Source organism: Salmo trutta, chromosome 22 (genome assembly GCF_901001165.1).
Source record: "Salmo trutta chromosome 22, fSalTru1.1, whole genome shotgun sequence".
In the NCBI taxonomy this organism is placed as follows: Eukaryota; Metazoa; Chordata; class Actinopteri; order Salmoniformes; family Salmonidae; genus Salmo; species Salmo trutta.
The window spans coordinates 33,142,466-33,168,777 of NC_042978.1; the positions used below are offsets into that span (position 1 = coordinate 33,142,466).

Here is a 26,312-nt window from a genome sequence, read left to right on the forward strand (position 1 = left end):
TATGCCATTGAGCTATGTATGTTTAATGCATACAGAGAGAGTAGCGTTGCAGCATTAAGTCAGATGTAATGAGCTGTACTTCCCAGCACTTAAGGGGATTTCTAATGCTGTATGGGAGATAACAATGGAGAAGCCTGTTCTATTCACTCGCACTTAGAGACAGAACGAGTGGTAGTTAGCTTGGTAACTCTGGATATGGCAGGGAAGCGTTAGACTAGCAGCAGCAGGATCTATCTCCAGGTGCGTCTTAACCCACATATCAAAGCAGGAAATCCAAATGCACTCGTGAGAAATCCAGCTTTAGGCCTTAGCCTTTTTTTTCCAAATATAACATGAAAGGGGAGGAAAGTTGCGTAATAGATATATGTAGTACATGATTTGGCTGAAGTTTCCCACCCTAACTAACTATAGCAGGGTTGCCGTATGCCTCTATTGTCCCAGAGAACAGCATACAGCGACAGCCAGGCCTGACTATCAAGGTATCAGGCTATCCCAGCCGCCCATGCATTGTCCCCATAAAACCTCCAGTTCCTTGCCCACTCACCCTCCTCTGCTCTCCACCTGCAGTGCGCCGTGTGCCACCCCGGTTCTCCATCCCGCCCACCAACCATGAGGTGATGCCGGGTGGCAGCGTGAACCTGACGTGCGTGGCAGTGGGTGCGCCCATGCCCTACGTCAAGTGGATGATGGGAGTAGAAGAGCTGACCAAGGAGGAAGAGATGCCCATTGGGAGGAACGTGTTGGAGGTCACCAACATCCTCCAGTCTGCCAACTACAGCTGTGTGGCGATATCGTCACTCGGCATGATCGAGACCACCGCACAGATCACTGTCAAAGGTGAGAGGGCTGGGAAAAGTGTGAGAGAGGTTGTTTGGGATTTTGGCTGTTTGTTGTGCCTGGGATGCAGTGAATTAGCTAAGTTGGGTATCTAGAAAAGTAGCCCTCATTTAAGATCATTATGTCAACATCCAAAATGAACAAATGGATCACAATCCAGATCAACATCCATCTGAGATATTTTATAGTGAAGATGAATATAAGATAGACATTTTGGGTACAGTATGTCTCTCCATGTCTTAGACTGCACTATCAAATCTTAGTAAGCTATAGCTCAAATTGTATTTTAAGTTTTACTACAGAAGTCTTTGTTTCTCGTCTCGTCATCTGTCTGTATGTCTCAGAGAGAGTCTGGTAAAGGGGTCATATTTAAATGACTAATCCCTCAGACACCAGATGACAGTGCATGCATTAATATTCTCATCAATAATTCAACATGGCTGAGATTTTTCTTTCCGGAAAAAACAACGATGACAAACTACTGTAGCTAGCAAAGCATCTCGAGTTTACTTTCCCATTACAAAGTGATCGTGCTTTCAGGAAATAGGCCTACCCACTGTATCTAATATGTACATTTTTTAAGTAAGGGGCTTAGCTATAGACTAATGATTCCAAATATAATTGGTAATAGATGACTTTGTTAGTTACATGTGAAATGCTTGAAAAAAAAATAAGTCATATTATCTCTCCTTTTCTCTGAGGTGAGTTGAGCAGCCATGAAATATGGAGAGAAAATGAAGTCAGTTCATTCTCCTAGGAATTGTTATTTGCACTCACTGAAACAACACATAATATCAGTGTGAGTATTTGTGATGCTTGAATACCTATTAGTCTAATCAATCGTTATTTCACTAGAGTTATTAGAGAGAATCTCAATTAGTTTTATGAAAGATGAGTTTTGAACAGAGGGAAGTCTACTTTTTCACTGCTGACTTTGAGAATGAGTGGGGTCCTATGGCAATATTAAACAAACACAATATGACTATCAAAAAGCAAATAATACGATAAGGGAAATACATAAACACATATCCAAAAACTCCCCAAATTAGCTCATGATATCACTTACAGTGTTGCCAGATGGTGGGATATTTTCAAGTGTTGGTAGAGGCTCTCTCTCCTCTAGAGACTCCTACTGATGAATAACTTTTCTGCATATAAGGCCCTAACGTCATCTAACGTCATCTATCTTAACATCACTCAGCACTCAGAGTAATACTTTAGAGGGTTCACATTGTTCAAAGAAAAATAATGCCTCCATCCAAAATGGCACCCTATTCCTTACACAGTGCACTACTTTGGATCAGAGCCCCATGGGCCCTGGTCAGAAGTAGTGCATTATATAGGGAATAGGGTGCTATTTGAGATGGAGCCAGTAATAGCAGATGTGGAGAAAGGCGTCGGGAGTCAGGCGCTGCTGCTGTATGAGGTTGTTCTCTTGCTCTAATACCTCTCGGTTGCTAATGCCCGTCTGACGTCTGCAAGGCGAGCTGTTCTCCCTGTTTTACACTCCAACGCCTCTTACTTTAGCAGATCCATTTGGACTCTGACAGCAGTACTATCATATACAACACAAAAGTGATTTAGCAACCATTTTCAGCCAAAATTGTATTACAATGATGCTCTTTCCATTTGCGATGGAAATAGGAAAACCTGGGAGAGCGTGTACATTACCATTACCGTGAGGATGTACATCTTGTGTTTCAAAGTCAAACGCTATGCCAGTGTAGAACACAATAGTATTATATTATACTCTTATATGCTATGTAATTTGTCACTTTGCAATTCCATAGAATGTCAAATAATTGAAAAACACCACAAGAAATCCTAACACAAAACCATCCAGATAACTTCCGTTAATTTCACTCCATTTTACATTGAGTCAGTCTGCTTGAGTCTACTTTCTATTTGGGTTATTTATATCAGACTAACACCAACTATTCTTCAGTATCTTTAGACTCTTAATATTCTAATTTTGTATTGATAGTCCTTTACCTCACATTGAACACATTTTTCATTTTGCCAAAGGGAAGCCTCAAGCCCTGAAATTGTTTTTTTGGATCAATATATAAATAAAATTAAAATAGAAAATACACATTACTCTATTCATCTCGCTATTCAAGACTCGCAGGTTAATTGAAGGAGAAAGTTTTGCCCTAGATAGCAGAGAAGGAGAGAATAGGCTTTCTATTCAGAGCGAGAGAGAGAGTGAGAGTGTGTTCTGAATGGTTGGTGTTCTGCCTGTGAATAGGCAGAGTGGGTGTCACACTGGGTGAGAGACTTTGCTTTGAGAGATAATGAACATGGCTGGCTTGGCCCCTCCAGTGACAGGTGAGGGACTGAAAGAGACAGGCTTCTGAATAGTGATTGACTGATAGGATGTGAGTGCTGTCCTTCTCGCTCTTTTCACTCTTGTTGCTGCTCACAGCTCTGGGGCCTGCATTAGTGAGATAGAGCACTTTCAACCTATTTAAGGCCTTTATTTGTAGTATTATGTTAGCAGGACTGGACGAAGGATGGTAGAATAGAATGGAATAAAATATAATAGAAAAGCAAGAGAATGGAGTAGAATACAATGCAATAGAATAGTATACTTTATTGTCCATTAAAACAGAAATGTATCTTTTTGCTGTTGTAATCTTCCATGAACGGTGTATTACTCTCCCTCCCCCTGGTCTGTCTGACAGCCTTGCCCAAGCCCCCCACCTCCCTGATCGTGACGGAGACCACAGCCACCAGCGTCACCCTGACCTGGGACTCTGGGAACCCTGAGCCCGTGTCCTACTACGTCATCCAGTACCGGGCCAAGGTCTCTGACAACAGCTTCCAGGAGGTGCGGTCCAATGATTCCAGTGGATCAGTGGGTTAGAGTATGGGGCTAGCAACAGCTAGAGTATGGGGCTGTGGGTTCGATTACCACATGGTTGTGATTTCAATTCCCACGTGGTTGTGGGTTCTCTTCCTGCGTAGGCCACAAATATTAAATATATGTGTCAGGGTCAATGTTGACAGTTCTGTAAGTCACTTTGGATAAAAGTCTGCTGAATTATCATCATATTATCATTCTATTTTAGGTGGACGGAGTTGCCACCACGCGCTACAGCATCGGAGGGCTCAGCCCCTACTCAGAGTACGAGTTCCACGTCATGGCGGTGAACAACATCGGGCGTGGCCCTCCTAGCAGCCTCGTGGACACCAGGACCAGTGAGCAGGCTCCCTCCTCTCCACCGCTGGCTGTACAGGCTCGCATGCTCAGCGCCTCCACCATGCTGGTCCAATGGGAGCCGCCTGAGGAGCCTAATGGACAGATCAGAGGGTAAGATATTATATTAATATTTAATACCCTCTGAACCTCTGACCATGCTCTAACCCACTGAGCAATATTATTGAAGCCTTCATAAACCCTTTATAAGTCCTATATGCTTCATAAAGCATGAATACATTTCATACACCTAGGTTGATATAACATGTCCTTTCGTCTGTTGCTTTGTCAAATATGTGTATATTTTAGTTTCATTTTGTAAACGTTGTTGATGGATTGATTGATTTTCTAACCCTCTCCTCAGGTACCGGGTGTACTACAGCTCGGACCTCAGAGCCCCACTGAGTGGCTGGCAGAAACACAACACTGACGACAGCAGACTGACCACCATCTCAGGGCTGACCACTGATATCACCTACAGCCTCAGGGTGCTGGGGTTCACCTCTGTAGGGGACGGACCTCCCTCTGATGTACTGCAGGTCAAGACCCAGCAGGGGGGTGAGCGGACACTCTGAAGTAGTACACTACCTAGTACACTACCTAGGTGGTAGCATGTACAACTTATGTAGTTGGGGAGAGCCGAGTGGACACTGTTACTTATGAAGAAGGGACACTAGCTAGGTGGTGAGTGTACACTGTAAAGTATAAAACAGGGTGCACTTTGTGTGTTAGGTCTGTTTCAGCTGTAGGCCAAGTCTCCCCAATAGAGGTTTCACTTTTCACTGAGTGAATATCCACATCCACAAGGACATTATCTACTGTGTCCTCAAAGTACAACGTAGAACATGTCTTCTCCACAGTTACCTCCTCTTCTGACACCTCTGAGAAGAAAAGTGATAAAGTGATGAAGTGCCCCAGAATATTTTGTAGTACAGACACGCTCATCTGAAATGGCTTCCTCTGTACTGTAGACTTACTCTAGATTTTAAAGGTATATTGTAGCCACTTGTGAAAGTGTTCTGTATATTTCTGATATTTGTGAAACCGCTGTCTCAGCGCCATAACAGAGTAAAAGCACAGCACCTGTGTCTCACAGCATGTCTACAGACTCTGCAATAGTTTATATGATTCACTTTGTCTCAATTCTTTACCCGTCTGTCTAAAGTGTGCACTTCCCTTTGTGGGTAGAAAATAACTGGTGTAAGATATTCCGATGCTTTTCAATAGATGGGGAGGAGTGCATGCTTTTGGAGAATAAGGATGTAACCCCTATGTATTCTGAGAGCAGTGTTTCATCTCTCTTTCTCTCTGCCTGTAGTACCAGCCCAGCCATCTAGTTTCGACGCCGAGGCAGAGTTGGACACCCGCATCATGCTGTCGTGGCTGTGGCCTGTCCAGGACCAGATCACCAAGTATGAACTGATGTATTGGGAGGCTAACTCTGGCAACAAGGTAAATAATATCCTAACTGATAATACAATCCGTCTTCTCCAGGAATATTGTTATCTGTCTCGAAGGAAAACGGAAAATCATAGATGTTTCTGTTATCCTTTACTCTGTTTGTTGTCTTTCAGGAGTTGCAAATGCAAGCAAGGATCCAATAAGTAATTCCTACTTTGTGTACCTTTTATGTGAACGTGGTACATATTAACTTTGGGGATTACAATATCTACTTTTCTCATTGTGCTTTTTGAATACTCTCTCATGACAGGCATAAACATGAATAGAGTAGCTAGCTAGCTAGCTAGGGCACACAATATTTGTTTTTGGCTCCTGGATTCCGAGACTTTTACTAACGTCTCTTCTGCCTATTTTCTCCCTCAGCTCCATGTGACCTTCCCTCCAGCGGGGTCCTATGCTGTGGAGGGTCTGAAGCCAGACACCCTCTACATGTTCTCCCTGGCTGCTCGCTCTGAAATGGGCCTGGGCGTCTACACCCAACCCATCGAGGCCAGGACTGCCCAGTCCAGTAAGTACTGTACCCCAACTCCCTGACCCAAACTTACCGTTCTTTACCTCTCTTTACTTGGAGATGGACTTACTGTTGGACAATAGGGTCTCTTTTTGGTCCACACCCCAATGCCCAGACCCAAATGATGGCATTTTCTTCTTCTGCGGAGTCCAGGTGGGCAAAAGGTAGGTCATAAAGGTAGGTCATATTTTGCGGTCAGTTGTTAGTTGAGTAATTGTGTTTTTCTTTATTTTGAAAGCATGCTAAAGTACAGGTCTTTGACTTCTACAGAGCTTGTGAATTGAGGCCAGAGCAGTAAGAATCTGTGAAAATGTCCTCCTCTTTTGGCACTTACCAGATAAAGCACTGACTCTTTTACCCACTTACCACAGGAAGAAGACTGGTCATCTTTTAAAGCCTGCACCTCTAACCCACCTGATCTTAAAGGAACAATTTGAAAATAATACGCTCAGTGGTTCGTGGACATTTCGCAGAGATACGCTTGTTTTTATGAGAAGTTTTCGAAGAACAGGAATTTCGCATTAGTATGTAAAGTGTTTACTAAAATATGAAAACACTAAATATCATCTCTTTATTATTTTATGTTCTGCGGATTCGAGAAGAAAGATGACAAGTTCAATGGGAAAGTGAGCCAGTCAGGTAGTTCATTCTTGCACAGCATTCATCCTAGCTGACTCCATGCTGTGCAATTTTCCTTTTTTTTACCACTTTTACAGACTGAATTTAAAATGTATTAAATTGAACTTTTGTGTCACTGGCCTACACACAATACCCCATAATGTCAAAGTGGAATTATGTTTGTAGAAATGTTTACTAATTGATCAAAAATGAAAAGCTGAAAAGTCTTGAGTCAATAAGCATTCATCCCCTTTGTTATGGCAAATAAGTTAAGGAGTAAAAATGTGCTTAACAAGTCACATAATAAGTTGCATGGGCTCACTGTGTGCAATAATAGTGTTTAACATGATTTTTTAATGACAACCTCATATCTGTAACCCACACACGCAATTATCTGTAAGGTCCCTCAGTCGAGCAGTGAATTTCAAATACAGATTCAACCACAAATACCAGGGAGGTTTTCCAATGCCTCGCAAAAAATGGCACCTCTTGGTAGATGGGTAAAAAATAATTTTGAAAAGCAGACATTGAATATCCCTTCGAGCATGGTGAATTTATTAATTACACTTTTGGATTGTGTATCAAAACACCCAGTCAATACAAAGATACAGGTGTCCTTCCTAGCTCATTTGCCGGAGAGGAAGGAAACTGCTCAGGGATTTCATCATGATGTAAAGGGTGACTTTAAAACAGTTATAGAGTTTAATGGCTGTGACAGAAGAAAACTGAGGATGGATCAAAAACATTGTAGTAACTCCACAATACTAACCTAAATAGAGTGAAAAGAAGGAATCTTGTACAGAATACAAATATTCCAAAACATGCATCTTGTTTGCGATAAGGCACTAAAGTAAAACTTCAAAAAATGTGGCAACGAAATGTATTTTATTTTCTGAATCCAAAGCGTTATGTTTGGGGCAAACACAACACATCACTTAGTACCACTCTTCATATTTTCTAGCATGATGGTGGCTGCATCATGTTATGGATATGCTTGTCATCGGCAAGGACTAGCGAGTATTTTAGGATACAAAGAAACGGAATATAGCTAAGCACAGGCAAAATCCTAGAGGAATACCTGGTTCAGTCTGCTTTCCAACAAACACTGGGTGACAAATTCACCTTTCAGCAGGACAATAACCTGAAACACAAGGCCAAATATACAGTGGAGTTGCTTACCAAGACGCCATTGAATGTTCCTGAGTGGCCTAGTTACAGTTTTGACTTCAATTGGCTTGAAAATCTGTGGCAACTCTTGATAATGGCTGTCTACCAAATCAAATCAAATCAAATGTATTTATAAAGCCCTTCTAACATCAGCTGATATCTCAAAGTGCTGTACAGAAACCCAGCCTAAAACCCCAAACAGCAAGTAATGCAGGTGTAGAAGCACGGTGGCTAGGAAAAACTCCCATGAAAGGCCGGAACCTAGGAAGAAACCTAGAGAGGAACCAGGCTATGAGGGGTGGCCAATCCTCTTCTGGCTGTGCTGGGTGGAGATTATAACAGAACATGGCCAAGATGTTCAAATGTTCATAAATGACCAGCATGGTCAAATAATAATAATCACAGTAATTGTCAAGGGTGCAACAAGTCAGCACCTCAAGAGTAAATGTCAGTTGGCTTTTCATAGCCGATCATTCAGAGTATCTCTACCGCTCCTACTGTCTCTAGAGAGTTGAAAACAGCAGGTCTGGGACAGGTAGCACATCCGGTGAACAGGTCAGGGTTCCATAGCCGCAGGCAGAACAGTTGAAACTGGAGCAGCAGCACTGGCAGGTGGACTGGGGACAGCAAGGAGTCATCATGCCAGGTCGTCCTGAGGCATGGTCCTTGGACTCAGGTCCTCCAAGAGAGAGAAAGAAAGAAAGAGAGAAAGAGAGAAAGAGAGAATTAGAGAGAGCATACTTAAATTCACACAGGACACCGGATAAGACAGGAGAAATACTCCAAATATAACAGACTGACCCAAGCCCCCCGACACATAAACTACTGCAGCATAAATACTGGAGGCTGAGACAGGAGGGGTCAGGAGACACTGTGGCCCCATCCGATGATACCCCCAGACAGGGCCAAACAGGCAGGATATAACCCCACCCACTTTGCCAAAGCACAGCCCCCACACCACTAGAGGGATAACTTCAACCACCAACTTACCATCCTGAGACAAGGCCGAGTATAGCCCACAAAGATCTCCGCCACGGCACAACCCAAGGGGGGGCGCCAATCCAGACAGGAAGACCACGTCAGTGACTCAACCCACTCAAGTGACGCACCCCTCCTAGGGACGGCATGGAAGATCACCAGTAAGCCAGTGACTCAGCCCCTGTAATAGGGTTAGAGGCAGAGAATCCCAGTGGAGAGAGGGGAACCGGCCAGCTAGGGCGGTTCGTTGCTCCAGAGCCATTCCGTTCACCTTCACACTCCTGGGCCAGACTACACTCAATCATAGGACCTACTGAAGAGATGAGTCTTCAGTAAAGACTTAAAGGTTAAGACCGAGTCTGCGTCTCTCACATGGGTAGGCAGACCATTCCATAAAAATGGAGCTCTATAGGAGAAAGTCCTGCCTCCAGCTGTTTGCTTAGAAATTCTAGGGACATTTAGGAGGCCTGCGTCTTGTGACCGTAGCGTACGTGTAGGTATGTACGGCAGGAACAAATCGGAAAGATAGGTAGGAGCAAGCCCTTGTAATGCTTTGTAGGTTAGCAGTAAAACCTTGAAATCAGCCCTTGCCTTACCAATGATCAACAACCAACTTGACAGTGCTTGAAGAATTTTTTTAATAATAATTTACAAATATTGTACAATCCAGGTGTGCAAAGCTCTTAGAGGCTCAGAAAAACGCTGCCAAATGTGATTCTAACATGTATTGACTCAGGGGTGTAAATACTTATGTAAATGAGATATTTCTGTATTTTATTTTCAATAAATGTGTTATCTTTGTTATTATGGGGTATTGTGTGTAGATGGGTGAGGGAAAAAATATATGTAATCTATTTTGAATGCAGGCTGCAACACAACACAATGTGGAATAAGTCAAGGGGTATGAATACTTTCTGAAGGCACTGTAAATGCCAGCAATGTGAGGAACATTCCTTGTCCCTATTTGCAGTCAGTCGATAACAAACCACTGCCCATAGGCCACTGCACATTTTGACAAATAGTATGATAAACCCAGTGTGTCACATTCCACTGAGTACATAGATACAAAACATGCTCATTTCCATTGTGATGCAGAACCCAGCAACCTAAAACAGACTGCTGCACAGAAGGCACGGCTACATCATAAATGTCACCATCATTTGTTATTATAGTTTATAATGAAGCATGGCACCGTACTGTACTATACGTCTTTATGTATGGCCTCGGCATCCACCAACACAATCACTGTCACCTAACCGACGCTAATAACGCTGAACAGCTCCCTCTTAATCGAGTTTTTAGCACATAACCAGACCCTTCCGCCACACCTCAGCCTCCTCTCTGCTCCCCTCACAGCGCTGAGCGTGGTCTCTCCAGGAGATCTAGGGGTTGGAAGCTGAAATATTTATGACAGGTTTGCCAAAGGAATCAGAGCTTATTCTTAGCCATTTGTTTTACTTGTCAGCTGTGAAAGCCATCCTGTGTGGAAAAGGGAGAACCATGCTGTGTCCCAAATGACACCCTATTTAGTGCACTACTTCAATGGACCCTGGTCAAAATTAGTCTACTAAACAGGGAATAGGGTGCAATTTAGGACTACTAAACAGGGAATAGGGTGCAATTTAGGACGCAGACCCAAACACCATACAGGGCTTTGGTTCCCATAGGAACAGAGGTCCCTAAAATGAGGCCTCTCTCTCGCTCCCTCTCTCTGAAGTCAGTCTCTTATCTGCCTGCTCACTGACACACAGAGCCACTGAGTCGCCATTTCAAGAAAGGTGCTGCCACGGCAAAGAGTCCAGCAGGGCTGCTCTTTCACGCTTTCTGCTCTATTCCCCTTGCTTCTCCAAATCACTTTCACAATTCTATCAGTATATCTGTCCTCAATATTCTCACCCCCCCATTCACCATGTCATATGATCTGTCTGGCCCTTTATCTGTTATTTGCATTCTTTTATAGCTATATATCTCTCTGCTTCTCTCTATCTTTTTGTGTTTCTTACAACTCCGTTTCTATTTGAAACATATCTGTTCAATCTGTCTCCCACACATAGATTCTCTAACTCTCATCTACTCCCTCATGAATATACACATAAAGGTTCAGCTGAACAGCAGGGAATTACTCTGTTGCTTCCCAAATGGCACCCTGTTCCCTATATAGTGTACTACTTTTTCCCAGGGCCATATGGAATAGGTTGTCGTTTAAGACACATGCTCTGTTTTTTCTGCCTTTATCTGTATTTGAACTCTGTTAATCACTTGGGCGTCTGTATTCTAAAGGAAGGAATGGCCTGTCAAGGATGAGCCTTTTAACACCAACCAACCAAACATGACTCATATTGAAAGCATATTGTGTCCTGCTTCCTCACTGCTCTGGCTGCCAAATCACAAGCAGGCATGTTAAAGGTTCTTTTCTACACAGTGGTGCCTCAGTATCCCTCACCCACCCACTACCTTCCCCTTGTTCATACTGGGTTGTGATATTCTGGAACATGTTTTTTACTCATATTGTGTGTTGTTTATGCGTTTAGTTGTTTTTCATTTTTATTATATGCCTGTTTTACATTTTATTTTTCTTCTGCACTGTGGAGAATTGTGAGATACTATAAAATAAAATAAACATCTTTAGTAGAAGCAAAACCCCTACACACCTACTATAGCTCATTTAGAAACTACACACCTACTATAGCTCATTTAGAAACTACACACCTACTATAGCTCATTTAGAAACTACACACCTACTATAGCTCATTTAGAAACTACACACCTACTATAGCTCATTTAGAAACTACACACCTACTATAGCTAATTTAGAAACTACACACCTACTATAGCTCATTTAGAAACTACACACCCACTATAGCTCATTTAGAAACTATACACCTACTATATCTCATTTAGAAACTACACACCTACTATAGCTCATTTAGAAAATATACACCTACACACCTACTATAGCTCATTTAGAAACTACACACCTACTATAGCTCATTTAGAAACTACACACCTACTATAGCTCATTTAGAAACTACACACCCACTATAGCTCATTTAGAAACTATACACCTACTATATCTCATTTAGAAACTACACACCCACTATAGCTCATTTAGAAACTATACACCTACTATATCTCATTTAGAAACTACATAACTACTATAGCTCATTTAGAAAATATACACCTACACACCTACTATAGCTCATTTAGAAACTATACACCTACTATAGCTCATTTAGAAACTACACACCGACACACCTACTATAGCTCATTTAGAAACTACACACCTACTATAGCTCATTTAGAAACTATACACCTACTATAGCTCATTTAGAAACTACACACCTATAGCTCATTTAGAAACTACACACCTACACACCTACTATAGCTCATTTAGAAACTACACACCTACTATAGCTCATTTAGAAACTACACACCTACACACCTACTATAGCTCATTTAGAAACTATACACCTACTATAGCTCATTTAGAAACTACACACCTACTATAGCTCATTTAGAAACTACACACCTACTATAGCTCATTTAGAAACTATACACCTACAATAGCTCATTTAGAAACTATACACCTACTATAGCTCATTTAGAAACTACACACCTACTATAGCTCATTTAGAAACTACACACCTACTATAGCTCATTTAGAAACTACACACCTACTATAGCTCATTTAGAAACTATACACCTACTATAGCTCATTTAGAAACTATACACCTACTATAGCTCATTTAGAAACTACACACCTACTATAGCTCATTTAGAAACTACACACCTACTATAGCTCATTTAGAAAATATACACCTACTATAGCTCATTTAGAGACTACACACCTACTATAGCTCATTTAGAAACTACAAACCTACTATAGCTCATTTAGAAACTACACACCTACTATAGCTCATTTAGAAACTATAAACCTACTATAGCTCATTTAGAAACTACACACCTACACACCTACTATAGCTCATTTAGAAACTACACACCTACTTTAGCTCATTTAGAAACTATACACCTACTATAGCTCATTTAGAAACTACACACCTACTATAGCTCATTTAGAAACTATACACCTACTATAGCTCATTTAGAAACTACACACCTACTATAGCTCATTTAGAAACTATACACCTACTATAGCTCATTTAGAAACTACACACCTACTATAGCTCATTTAGAAACTATACACCTACACACCTACTATAGCTCATTTAGAAACTATACACCTACTATAGCTCATTTAGAAACTACACACCTACTATATCTCATTTAGAAACTACACACCTGCTATAGCTCATTTAGAAACTTTACACCTACTATAGCTCATTTAGAAACTATACACCTACACACCTACTATAGCTCATTTAGAAACTATACACCTACTATAGCTCATTTAGAAACTACACACCTACTATAGCTCATTTAGAAACTACACACCTACTATAGCTCATTTAGAAACAACATCCCTACTATAGCTCATTTAGAAACTACACATCTACTATAGCTCATTTAGAAACTATACATCTACTATAGCTCATTTAGAAACTATAAACCTACACACCTACTATAACTCATTTAGAAACTATACACCTACTATAGCTCATTTAGAAACTATACACCTACACACCTACTATAGCTCATTTAGAAACTATACACCTACTATAGCGCATTTAGAAACTACACACCTACTATATCTCATTTAGAAACTACTCACCTGCTGTAGCTCATTTAGAAACTACACACCTACTATATCTCATTTAGAAACTATACACCTACACACCTACTATAGCTCATTTAGAAACTACACACCTACTATATCTCATTTAGAAACTACACACCTACTATAGCGCATTTAGAAACTATACACCTACTATAGCTCATTTAGAAACTACACACCTACTATAGCTCATTTAGAAACTACACACCTACACACCTACTATAGCTCATTTAGAAACTATACACCTACTATAGCTTATTTAGAAACTACACACCTACTATAGCTCATTTAGAAACTACACACCTACTATAGCTCATTTAGAAACAACATCCCTACTATAGCTCATTTAGAAACTACACATCTACTATAGCTCATTTAGAAACTATACATCTACTATAGCTCATTTAGAAACTATAAACCTACACACCTACTATAACTCATTTAGAAACTATACACCTACTATAGCTCATTTAGAAACGACACACCTACTATAGCTCATTTAGAAACTACACACCTACTATAGCTCATTTAGAAACTACACACCTGCTATAGCTCATTTAGAAACTTCACACCTACTATAGCTCATTTAGAAACTACACACCTACACACCTACTATAGCTCATTTAGAAACTATACACCTACTATAGCTCATTTAGAAACTACACACCTACTATAACTCATTTAGAAACTACACACCTGCTATAGCTCATTTAGAAACTTCACACCTACTATAGCTCATTTAGAAACTACACACCTACTATAGCGCATTTAGAAACTATACACCTACTATAGCTCATTTAGAAACTACACACCTACTATAGCTCATTTAGAAACTACACACCCACTATAGCTTATTTAGAAACTACACACCTACTATAGCTCATTTAGAAACTATACACCTACTATAGCTCATTTAGAAACTACACACCTACACACCTATTATAGCTCATTTAGAAACTATACACCTACTATAGCTGATTTAGAAACTACACACCTACACACCTACTATAGGTCATTTAGATACTACACAACTACTATTGCTCATTTAGAAACTACAGACCCACTATAGCTCATTTAGAAACTACACACCTGCTATATCTCATTTAGAAACTATACACCTACTATAGCTCATTTAGAAACTACACACCTACTATAGCTCATTTAGAAACTACACACCTACTGTAGCTCATTTAGAAACTGCACACCTACACACCTACTATAGCTCATTTAGAAACTATACTTCTACTATAGCTCATTTAGAAACTACACACCTACTATAGCTCATTTAGAAACTACACACCTACTATAGCTCATTTAGAAACAACATCCCTACTATAGCTCATTTAGAAACTACACATCTACTATAGCTCATTTAGAAACTATACACTTACTACAGCTCATTTAGAAACTACACACCTACTATAGCTCATTTAGAAACTACACACCTACTATAGCTCATTTAGAAACTACACACCTACACACCTGCTATAGCTCATTTAGAAACTTCAAACCTACTATAGCTCATTTAGAAACTACACACCTACTATAGCGCATTTAGAAACTATACACCTACTATAGCTCATTTAGAAACTACACACCTACTATAGCTCATTTAGAAACTACACACCTACACACCTGCTATAGCTCATTTAGAAACTATACACCTACTATAGCTCATTTAGAAACTACACACCTACTATAGCTCATTTAGAAACTACACACCTACTATAGCTCATTTAGAAACAACATCCCTACTATAGCTCATTTAGAAACTACACATCTACTATAGCTCATTTAGAAACTATACATCTACTATAGCTCATTTAGAAACAATACACCTACACACCTACTATAGCTCATTTAGAAACTATACACCTACTATAGCTCATTTAGAAACGACACACCTACTATAGCTCATTTAGAAACTACACACCTACTATAGCTCATTTAGAAACTACACACCTGCTATAGCTCATTTAGAAACTACACACCTACACACCTACTATAGCTAATTTAGAAACTATACACCTACTATAGCTCATTTAGAAACTACACACCTACTATAACTCATTTAGAAACTACACACCTGCTATAGCTCATTTAGAAACTTCACACCTACTATAGCTCATTTAGAAACTACACACCTACTATAGCGCATTTAGAAACTACACACCTACTATAGCTCATTTAGAAACTACACACCCACTATAGCTTTTTTAGAAACTACACACCTACTATAGCTCATTTAGAAACTACACACCTACTATAGCTCATTTAGAAACTATACACCTACTATAGCTCATTTAGAAACTACACACCTACTATAGCTCATTTAGAAACTACACACCTACTATAGCTCATTTAGAAACTATACACCTACTATAGCTCATTTAGAAACTACACACCTACACACCTGTTATAGCTCATTTAGAAACTATACACCTACTTTAGCTGATTTAGAAACTACACACCTACACACCTACTATAGGTCATTTAGAAACTACACAACTACTATTGCTCATTTAGAAACTACACACCCACTATAGCTCATTTAGAAACTACACACCTGCTATATCTCATTTAGAAACTATACACCTACTATAGCTCATTTAGAAACTACACACCTACTATAGCTCATTTAGAAACTACACACCTACTGTAGCTCATTTAGAAACTACACACCTACTATAGCTCATTTAGAAACTATACTTCTACTATAGCTCATTTAGAAACTACACACCTACTATAGCTCATTTAGAAACTACACACCTACTATAGCTCATTTAGAAACAACATCCCTACTATAGCTCATTTAGAAACTACACATCTACTATAGCTCATTTAGAAACTATACACTTACTACAGCTCATTTAGAAACTACACACCTACTATAGCTCATTTAGAAACTACACACCTACTATAGCTCATTTAGAAACTACACACCTACACACCTACTATAGCTCATTTAGAAACTACACACCTACTATTGCTCATTTAGAAACTACACACCCACTATAGCTCATTTAGAAACTACACACCTACTATATCTCATTTAGAAACTACACACCTACTATAGCTCATTTAGAAACTACACACCTACTATAGCTCATTTAGAAACTATACACCTACTATAGCTCATTTAGAAACAACACACCTACTATAGCTCATTTAGAAACTACACACCCACTATAGCTCATTTAGAAACAACACACCTACTATAGCTCATTTAGAAACTATACACCTACTATAGCTCATTTAGAAACTATACACCTACTATAGCTCATTTAGAAACAACACACCTACTATAGCTCATTTAGAAACTACACACCCACTATAGCTCATTTAGAAACAACACACCTACTATAGCTCATTTAGAAACTACACATCTACTATAGCTCATTTAGAAACTACACACCTACTATAACTCATTTAGAAACTACACACCTACTATAGCTCATTTAGAAACTATACACCTACTATAGCTCATTTAGAAACTACACACCTACACACCTATTATAGCTCATTTAGAAACTATACACCTACTATAGCTGATTTAGAAACTACACACCTACACACCTACTATAGGTCATTTAGATACTACACAACTACTATTGCTCATTTAGAAACTACAGACCCACTATAGCTCATTTAGAAACTACACACCTGCTATATCTCATTTAGAAACTATACACCTACTATAGCTCATTTAGAAACTACACACCTACTATAGCTCATTTAGAAACTACACACCTACTGTAGCTCATTTAGAAACTGCACACCTACACACCTACTATAGCTCATTTAGAAACTATACTTCTACTATAGCTCATTTAGAAACTACACACCTACTATAGCTCATTTAGAAACTACACACCTACTATAGCTCATTTAGAAACAACATCCCTACTATAGCTCATTTAGAAACTACACATCTACTATAGCTCATTTAGAAACTATACACTTACTACAGCTCATTTAGAAACTACACACCTACTATAGCTCATTTAGAAACTACACACCTACTATAGCTCATTTAGAAACTACACACCTACACACCTGCTATAGCTCATTTAGAAACTTCAAACCTACTATAGCTCATTTAGAAACTACACACCTACTATAGCGCATTTAGAAACTATACACCTACTATAGCTCATTTAGAAACTACACACCTACTATAGCTCATTTAGAAACTACACACCTACACACCTGCTATAGCTCATTTAGAAACTATACACCTACTATAGCTCATTTAGAAACTACACACCTACACACCTGCTATAGCTCATTTAGAAACTATACACCTACTATAGCTCATTTAGAAACTACACACCTACTATAGCTCATTTAGAAACTACACACCTACTATAGCTCATTTAGAAACAACATCCCTACTATAGCTCATTTAGAAACTACACATCTACTATAGCTCATTTAGAAACTATACATCTACTATAGCTCATTTAGAAACAATACACCTACACACCTACTATAGCTCATTTAGAAACTATACACCTACTATAGCTCATTTAGAAACGACACACCTACTATAGCTCATTTAGAAACTACACACCTACTATAGCTCATTTAGAAACTACACACCTGCTATAGCTCATTTAGAAACTACACACCTACACACCTACTATAGCTAATTTAGAAACTATACACCTACTATAGCTCATTTAGAAACTACACACCTACTATAACTCATTTAGAAACTACACACCTGCTATAGCTCATTTAGAAACTTCACACCTACTATAGCTCATTTAGAAACTACACACCTACTATAGCGCATTTAGAAACTACACACCTACTATAGCTCATTTAGAAACTACACACCCACTATAGCTTTTTTAGAAACTACACACCTACTATAGCTCATTTAGAAACTACACACCTACTATAGCTCATTTAGAAACTATACACCTACTATAGCTCATTTAGAAACTACACACCTACTATAACTCATTTAGAAACTACACACCTACTATAGCTCATTTAGAAACTATACACCTACTATAGCTCATTTAGAAACTACACACCTACACACCTGTTATAGCTCATTTAGAAACTATACACCTACTTTAGCTGATTTAGAAACTACACACCTACACACCTACTATAGGTCATTTAGAAACTACACAACTACTATTGCTCATTTAGAAACTACACACCCACTATAGCTCATTTAGAAACTACACACCTGCTATATCTCATTTAGAAACTATACACCTACTATAGCTCATTTAGAAACTACACACCTACTATAGCTCATTTAGAAACTACACACCTACTGTAGCTCATTTAGAAACTACACACCTACTATAGCTCATTTAGAAACTATACTTCTACTATAGCTCATTTAGAAACTACACACCTACTATAGCTCATTTAGAAACTACACACCTACTATAGCTCATTTAGAAACAACATCCCTACTATAGCTCATTTAGAAACTACACATCTACTATAGCTCATTTAGAAACTATACACTTACTACAGCTCATTTAGAAACTACACACCTACTATAGCTCATTTAGAAACTACACACCTACTATAGCTCATTTAGAAACTACACACCTACACACCTACTATAGCTCATTTAGAAACTACACACCTACTATTGCTCATTTAGAAACTACACACCCACTATAGCTCATTTAGAAACTACACACCTACTATATCTCATTTAGAAACTACATACCTACTATAGCTCATTTAGAAACTACACACCTACTATAGCTCATTTAGAAACTATACACCTACTATAGCTCATTTAGAAACAACACACCTACTATAGCTCATTTAGAAACTACACACCCACTATAGCTCATTTAGAAACAACACACCTACTATAGCTCATTTAGAAACTATACACCTACTATAGCTCATTTAGAAACTATACACCTACTATAGCTCATTTAGAAACAACACACCTACTATAGCTCATTTAGAAACTACACACCCACTATAGCTCATTTAGAAACAACACACCTACTATAGCTCATTTAGAAACTACACATCTACTATAGCTCATTTAGAAACTACACACCTACTATAACTCATTTAGAAACTACACACCTACTATAGCTCATTTAGAAACTATACACCTACTATAGCTCATTTAGAAACTACACACCTACACACCTATTATAGCTCATTTAGAAACTATACACCTACTATAGCTGATTTAGAAACTACACACCTACACACCTACTATAGGTCATTTAGATACTACACAACTACTATTGCTCATTTAGAAACTACAGACCCACTATAGCTCATTTAGAAACTACACACCTGCTATATCTCATTTAGAAACTATACACCTACTATAGCTCATTTAGAAACTACACACCTACTATAGCTCATTTAGAAACTACACACCTACTGTAGCTCATTTAGAAACTGCACACCTACACACCTACTATAGCTCATTTAGAAACTATACTTCTACTATAGCTCATTTAGAAACTACACACCTACTATAGCTCATTTAGAAACTACACACCTACTATAGCTCATTTAGAAACAACATCCCTACTATAGCTCATTTAGAAACTACACATCTACTATAGCTCATTTAGAAACTATACACTTACTACAGCTCATTTAGAAACTACACACCTACTATAGCTCATTTAGAAACTACACACCTACTATAGCTCATTTAGAAACTACACACCTACACACCTGCTATAGCTCATTTAGAAACTTCAAACCTACAATAGCTCATTTAGAAACTACACACCTACTATAGCGCATTTAGAAACTATACACCTACTATAGCTCATTTAGAAACTACACACCTACTATAGCTCATTTAGAAACTACACACCTACACACCTGCTATAGCTCATTTAGAAACTATACACCTACTATAGCTCATTTAGAAACTACACACCTACTATAGCTCATTTAGAAACTACACACCTACTATAGCTCATTTAGAAACAACATCCCTACTATAGCTCATTTAGAAACTACACATCTACTATAGCTCATTTAGAAACTATACATCTACTATAGCTCATTTAGAAACAATACACCTACACACCTACTATAGCTCATTTAGAAACTATACACCTACTATAGCTCATTTAGAAACGACACACCTACTATAGCTCATTTAGAAACTACACACCTACTATAGCTCATTTAGAAACTACACACCTGCTATAGCTCATTTAGAAACTACACACCTACACACCTACTATAGCTAATTTAGAAACTATACACCTACTATAGCTCATTTAGAAACTACACACCTACTATAACTCATTTAGAAACTACACACCTGCTATAGCTCATTTAGAAACTTCACACCTACTATAGCTCATTTAGAAACTACACACCTACTATAGCGCATTTAGAAACTACACACCTACTATAGCTCATTTAGAAACTACACACCCACTATAGCTTTTTTAGAAACTACACACCTACTATAGCTCATTTAGAAACTACACACCTACTATAGCTCATTTAGAAACTATACACCTACTATAGCTCATTTAGAAACTACACACCTACTATAGCTCATTTAGAAACTACACACCTACTATAGCTCATTTAGAAACTATACACCTACTATAGCTCATTTAGAAACTACACACCTACACACCTGTTATAGCTCATTTAGAAACTATACACCTACTTTAGCTGATTTAGAAACTACACACCTACACACCTACTATAGGTCATTTAGAAACTACACAACTACTATTGCTCATTTAGAAACTACACACCCACTATAGCTCATTTAGAAACTACACACCTGCTATATCTCATTTAGAAACTATACACCTACTATAGCTCATTTAGAAACTACACACCTACTATAGCTCATTTAGAAACTACACACCTACTGTAGCTCATTTAGAAACTACACACCTACTATAGCTCATTTAGAAACTATACTTCTACTATAGCTCATTTAGAAACTACACACCTACTATAGCTCATTTAGAAACTACACACCTACTATAGCTCATTTAGAAACAACATCCCTACTATAGCTCATTTAGAAACTACACATCTACTATAGCTCATTTAGAAACTATACACTTACTACAGCTCATTTAGAAACTACACACCTACTATAGCTCATTTAGAAACTACACACCTACTATAGCTCATTTAGAAACTACACACCTACACACCTACTATAGCTCATTTAGAAACTACACACCTACTATTGCTCATTTAGAAACTACACACCCACTATAGCTCATTTAGAAACTACACACCTACTATATCTCATTTAGAAACTACATACCTACTATAGCTCATTTAGAAACTACACACCTACTATAGCTCATTTAGAAACTATACACCTACTATAGCTCATTTAGAAACAACACACCTACTATAGCTCATTTAGAAACTACACACCCACTATAGCTCATTTAGAAACAACACACCTACTATAGCTCATTTAGAAACTATACACCTACTATAGCTCATTTAGAAACTATACACCTACTATAGCTCATTTAGAAACAACACACCTACTATAGCTCATTTAGAAACTACACACCCACTATAGCTCATTTAGAAACAACACACCTACTATAGCTCATTTAGAAACTACACATCTACTATAGCTCATTTAGAAACTATACACCTACACACCCACTATAGCTCATTTAGAAACTACACACCTACTATAGCTCATTTAGAAACTACACACCTACTATAGCTCATTTAGAAACTACACACCTACTATAGCTCATTTAGAAACTATACACCTACTATAGCTCATTTAGAAACTACACACCTACTATAGCTCATTTAGAAACAACACACCTACTATAGCTCATTTAGAAACTACACACCTACTATAGCTCATTTAGAAACTATACACCTACTATAGCTCATTTAGAAACTATACACCTACTATAGCTCATTTAGAAACAACACACCTACTATAGCTCATTTAGAAACTACACACCCACTATAGCTCATTTAGAAACAACACACCTACTATAGCTCATTTAGAAACTACACACCCACTATAGCTCATTTAGAAACAACACACCTACTATAGCTCATTTAGAAACAACACACCTACTATAGCTCATTTAGAAACTACACACCCACTATAGCTCATTTAGAAACAACACACCTACTATAGCTCATTTAGAAACTACACATCTACTATAGCTCATTTAGAAACTATACACCTACACACCCACTATAGCTCATTTAGAAACTACACGCCTACTATAGCTCATTTAGAAACAAATTTCAGACTGCCTTCCACACATGATTACTCTAAAGCACATTGGTACGGAGTTACAGACTACAGTATATGGAGCTCTTCCTCCCAGTCCAGAAGGCCTGTAGTTCATCCAAAATGGCACACTATTCCCTATACAGTAGTGCACTGTCAAAAGTAGTGTGCTATAGAGGGAATAGGGTGGTATTTGGGATGCAATCGTGTTCCATCCCTCTCCCATCCCTCCTGCTTGACCCCCCAACCACCTCCATGTGTCCCCCCCTTTCCTCCAGCCCCCTCAGCCCCGCCCCAGGAGGTACACCTTCTGAGCCTCAGCTCCACCAGCATCAAGGTGAGTTGGGTGGCACCCCCTGCAGCCAGCCGCCATGGGGACATCGTCCGCTACTCTCTGGCCTACCAGGCCGCCACCGGTGAGGACCTGGAGCGCCACAAGGTTTCGGGCATCAGGGCAGATTTTTCTAGTTACATCCTGGAGGGCCTGGAGAAGTGGACTGAGTACCAGGTGTGGGTCAGGGCTCACACGGACGTAGGCCCAGGCCCAGAGAGCCCCGCGGTCAGGATCAGGACCAAGGAGGATGGTACGTCCATTGTTGGGCCCCAGACTGGGGCTTCCTTCCCTGGGGAAGCACTTCTGGCACTAATCCAGCTTGGTCCTGGGTCTCTACTACTGCTAATACTACTACTACTACTGCTGCTGCTGCTGTCCCCTGGCCTGTCTCTGCCTCTGTTTGGCCTCTCTGCTGTGGTCAGGCAGGAGACTACTTTCCTAGCACTAAACCAGCCCTGCTACTGTTATTACATTTACATTTGAGTCATTTAGCAGCAGACGCTCTTATCCTACTGCTACTACTACTACTACTGCCACTACTGTTACTACTTCTGTTACTGCTACTGTTACTACTACTGTTACTGCTACTGTTACTACTACTACTACTACTACAATTGCTACTTCTACTGTTACTACTGCTGTTACCACTGCTGCCACTACTGTTACTACTACTGTTACTACTGCTACTACTGCTACCTCTACTGTTACACCTACTGTTACTACTACTACTACTGCTACTTCTACGGTTACTACTACTGTTACCACTACTGCCACTACTGTTACTACTACTGTTACTACTGCTACTTTTACTGTTACTACTGCTGTTACCACTACTGACACTACTGTTACTACTACTGTTTCTACTACTGCTACTTCTACTGTTACTACTACTGTTACTACTACTGTTACCACTACTGCCACTACTGTTACTACTACTGTTACTACTACTGCTACTGCTACTGTTACCACTACTGCCACTACTGTTACTACTACTGTTACTACTACTGTTACCACTACTGCCACTACTGTTACTACTACTGTTACTACTACTGCTACTGCTACTTATCCTGTTACTACTACTGTTACTACTACTGTTACCACTACTTCCACTACTGTTACTATGACTGTTACCAATACTGCCACTACTGTTGCTACTACTGTTACTACTACTGTTACTACTTCTACTGCTACTTCTACTGTTACTACTACTGTTACTGCTACTGCTACTAGTGTTACTACTACTGTTACCACTACAGCCACTACTGTTACTACTACTGACACTACTGTTACTACTACTGTTACCACTACTTCTACTGCTACTTCTACTGTTACTACTACTGTTACCACTACTACTACTTCTACTGCTACTTCTACTGTTACTACTACTGTTACCGCTACTGCCACTAATGTTACTACTACTGTTACTACTACTACTCCTACTACTACTACTACTACTACTAATGCTACTTCTACTGTTACTACTACTGTTACCACTACTTCTACTGCTACTTCTACTGTTACTACTACTGTTACCACTACTACTACTTCTACTGCTACTTCTACTGTTACTACTACTGTTACCGCTACTGCCACTAATGTTACTACTACTGTTACTACTACTACTCCTACTACTACTACTACTACTACTAATGCTACTTCTACTGTTACTACTACTGTTACCACTACTGACACTACTGTTACTACTACTGTTACTACTGACGCTACTGCTTTCAACTCCTAGCCTTTACTACTACTTTCCCCAACAGCCTATCTCTACCTCTCTCTGGCCAGGCAAGGCCCTCTTTCTCTGGCCACACTACTGACACTAACCCTGCACCGGGATTCTTCTACTACTACTACTACTACTACTACTACTGTTACCACTACTGACACTACTGTTACCACTACTGACACTAACCCTGCACTGGGATTCTTCTACTACTACTACTACTACTACTATTACTACTACTACTACTACTGTTACCACTACTGACACTACTGTTACCACTACTGACACTAACCCTGCACCGGGATTCTTCTACTACTACTACTACTACTACTACTACTACTACTACTACTACTGTTACCACTACTACTACTGTTACTACTACTGACACTAACCCTGCACCGGGATTGTTCTACTACTACTACTACTACTACTACTACTACTACTGTTAGCACTACTGACACTACTGTTACCACTACTGACACTAACCCTGCACCGGGATTCTTCTACTACTACTACTACTACTACTACTACTACTACTACTACTACTACTACTACTACTACTGTTGCCACTACTGACACTACTGTTACCACTACTGACACTAACCCTGCACCGGGATTCTTCTACTACTACTACTACTACTACTACTACTGCTACTACTGTTACTACTACTGACACTAACCCTGCACCGGGATTGTTCTACTACTACTACTACTACTACTACTACTACTACTACTGCTACTACTGTTACTACTACTGACACTAACCCTGCACCGGGATTCTTCTACTACTACTACTGTTACCACTACTACTACTACTACTACTACTACTACTACTACTACTACTGTTACCACTACTACTACTACTACTACTACTACTACTACTACTACTACTACTACTACTACTACTACTGTTACCACTACTACTACTACTACTACTACTACTACTACTACTACTACTACTACTACTACTACTACTGTTACCACTACTACTACTACTACTACTACTACTACTACTACTGTTACCACTACTACTACTACTACTACTACTACTACTACTACTACTGTTAGCACTACTGACACTACTGTTACCACTACTGACACTAACCCTGCACCGGGATTCTTCTACTACTACTACTACTACTACTACTACTACTACTACTACTACTACTACTACTACTGTTGCCACTACTGACACTACTGTTACCACTACTGACACTACTGTTACCACTACTGACACTAACCCTGCACCGGGATTCTTCTACTACTACTACTACTACTACTACTACTACTACTACTGCTACTACTGTTACTACTACTGACACTAACCCTGCACCGGGATTGTTCTACTACTACTACTACTACTACTACTACTACTACTACTGCTACTACTGTTACTACTACTGACACTAACCCTGCACCGGGATTCTTCTACTACTACTACTGTTACCACTACTACTACTACTACTACTACTACTACTACTACTACTACTGTTACCACTACTACTACT

At 39.2% G+C, this 26,312-nt stretch overlaps 1 protein-coding gene across 1 annotated transcript in view; it reads left to right on the top strand.

Moving 5' to 3' along the window:
• The window catches only part of ptprfa (protein tyrosine phosphatase receptor type Fa), a gene marked incomplete in the record, with an annotated part of 146,376 nt that overhangs the window by 23,260 nt on the left and 96,804 nt on the right, over positions 1 to 26,312 (top strand). Inside the window, 7 exon segments of the mRNA XM_029707766.1 lie at positions 568 to 837; positions 3,522 to 3,667; positions 3,909 to 4,150; positions 4,401 to 4,594; positions 5,355 to 5,488; positions 5,861 to 6,005; positions 23,020 to 23,325. Of these exon segments, the coding sequence (XP_029563626.1) occupies positions 568 to 837; positions 3,522 to 3,667; positions 3,909 to 4,150; positions 4,401 to 4,594; positions 5,355 to 5,488; positions 5,861 to 6,005; positions 23,020 to 23,325 (1,437 nt within the window).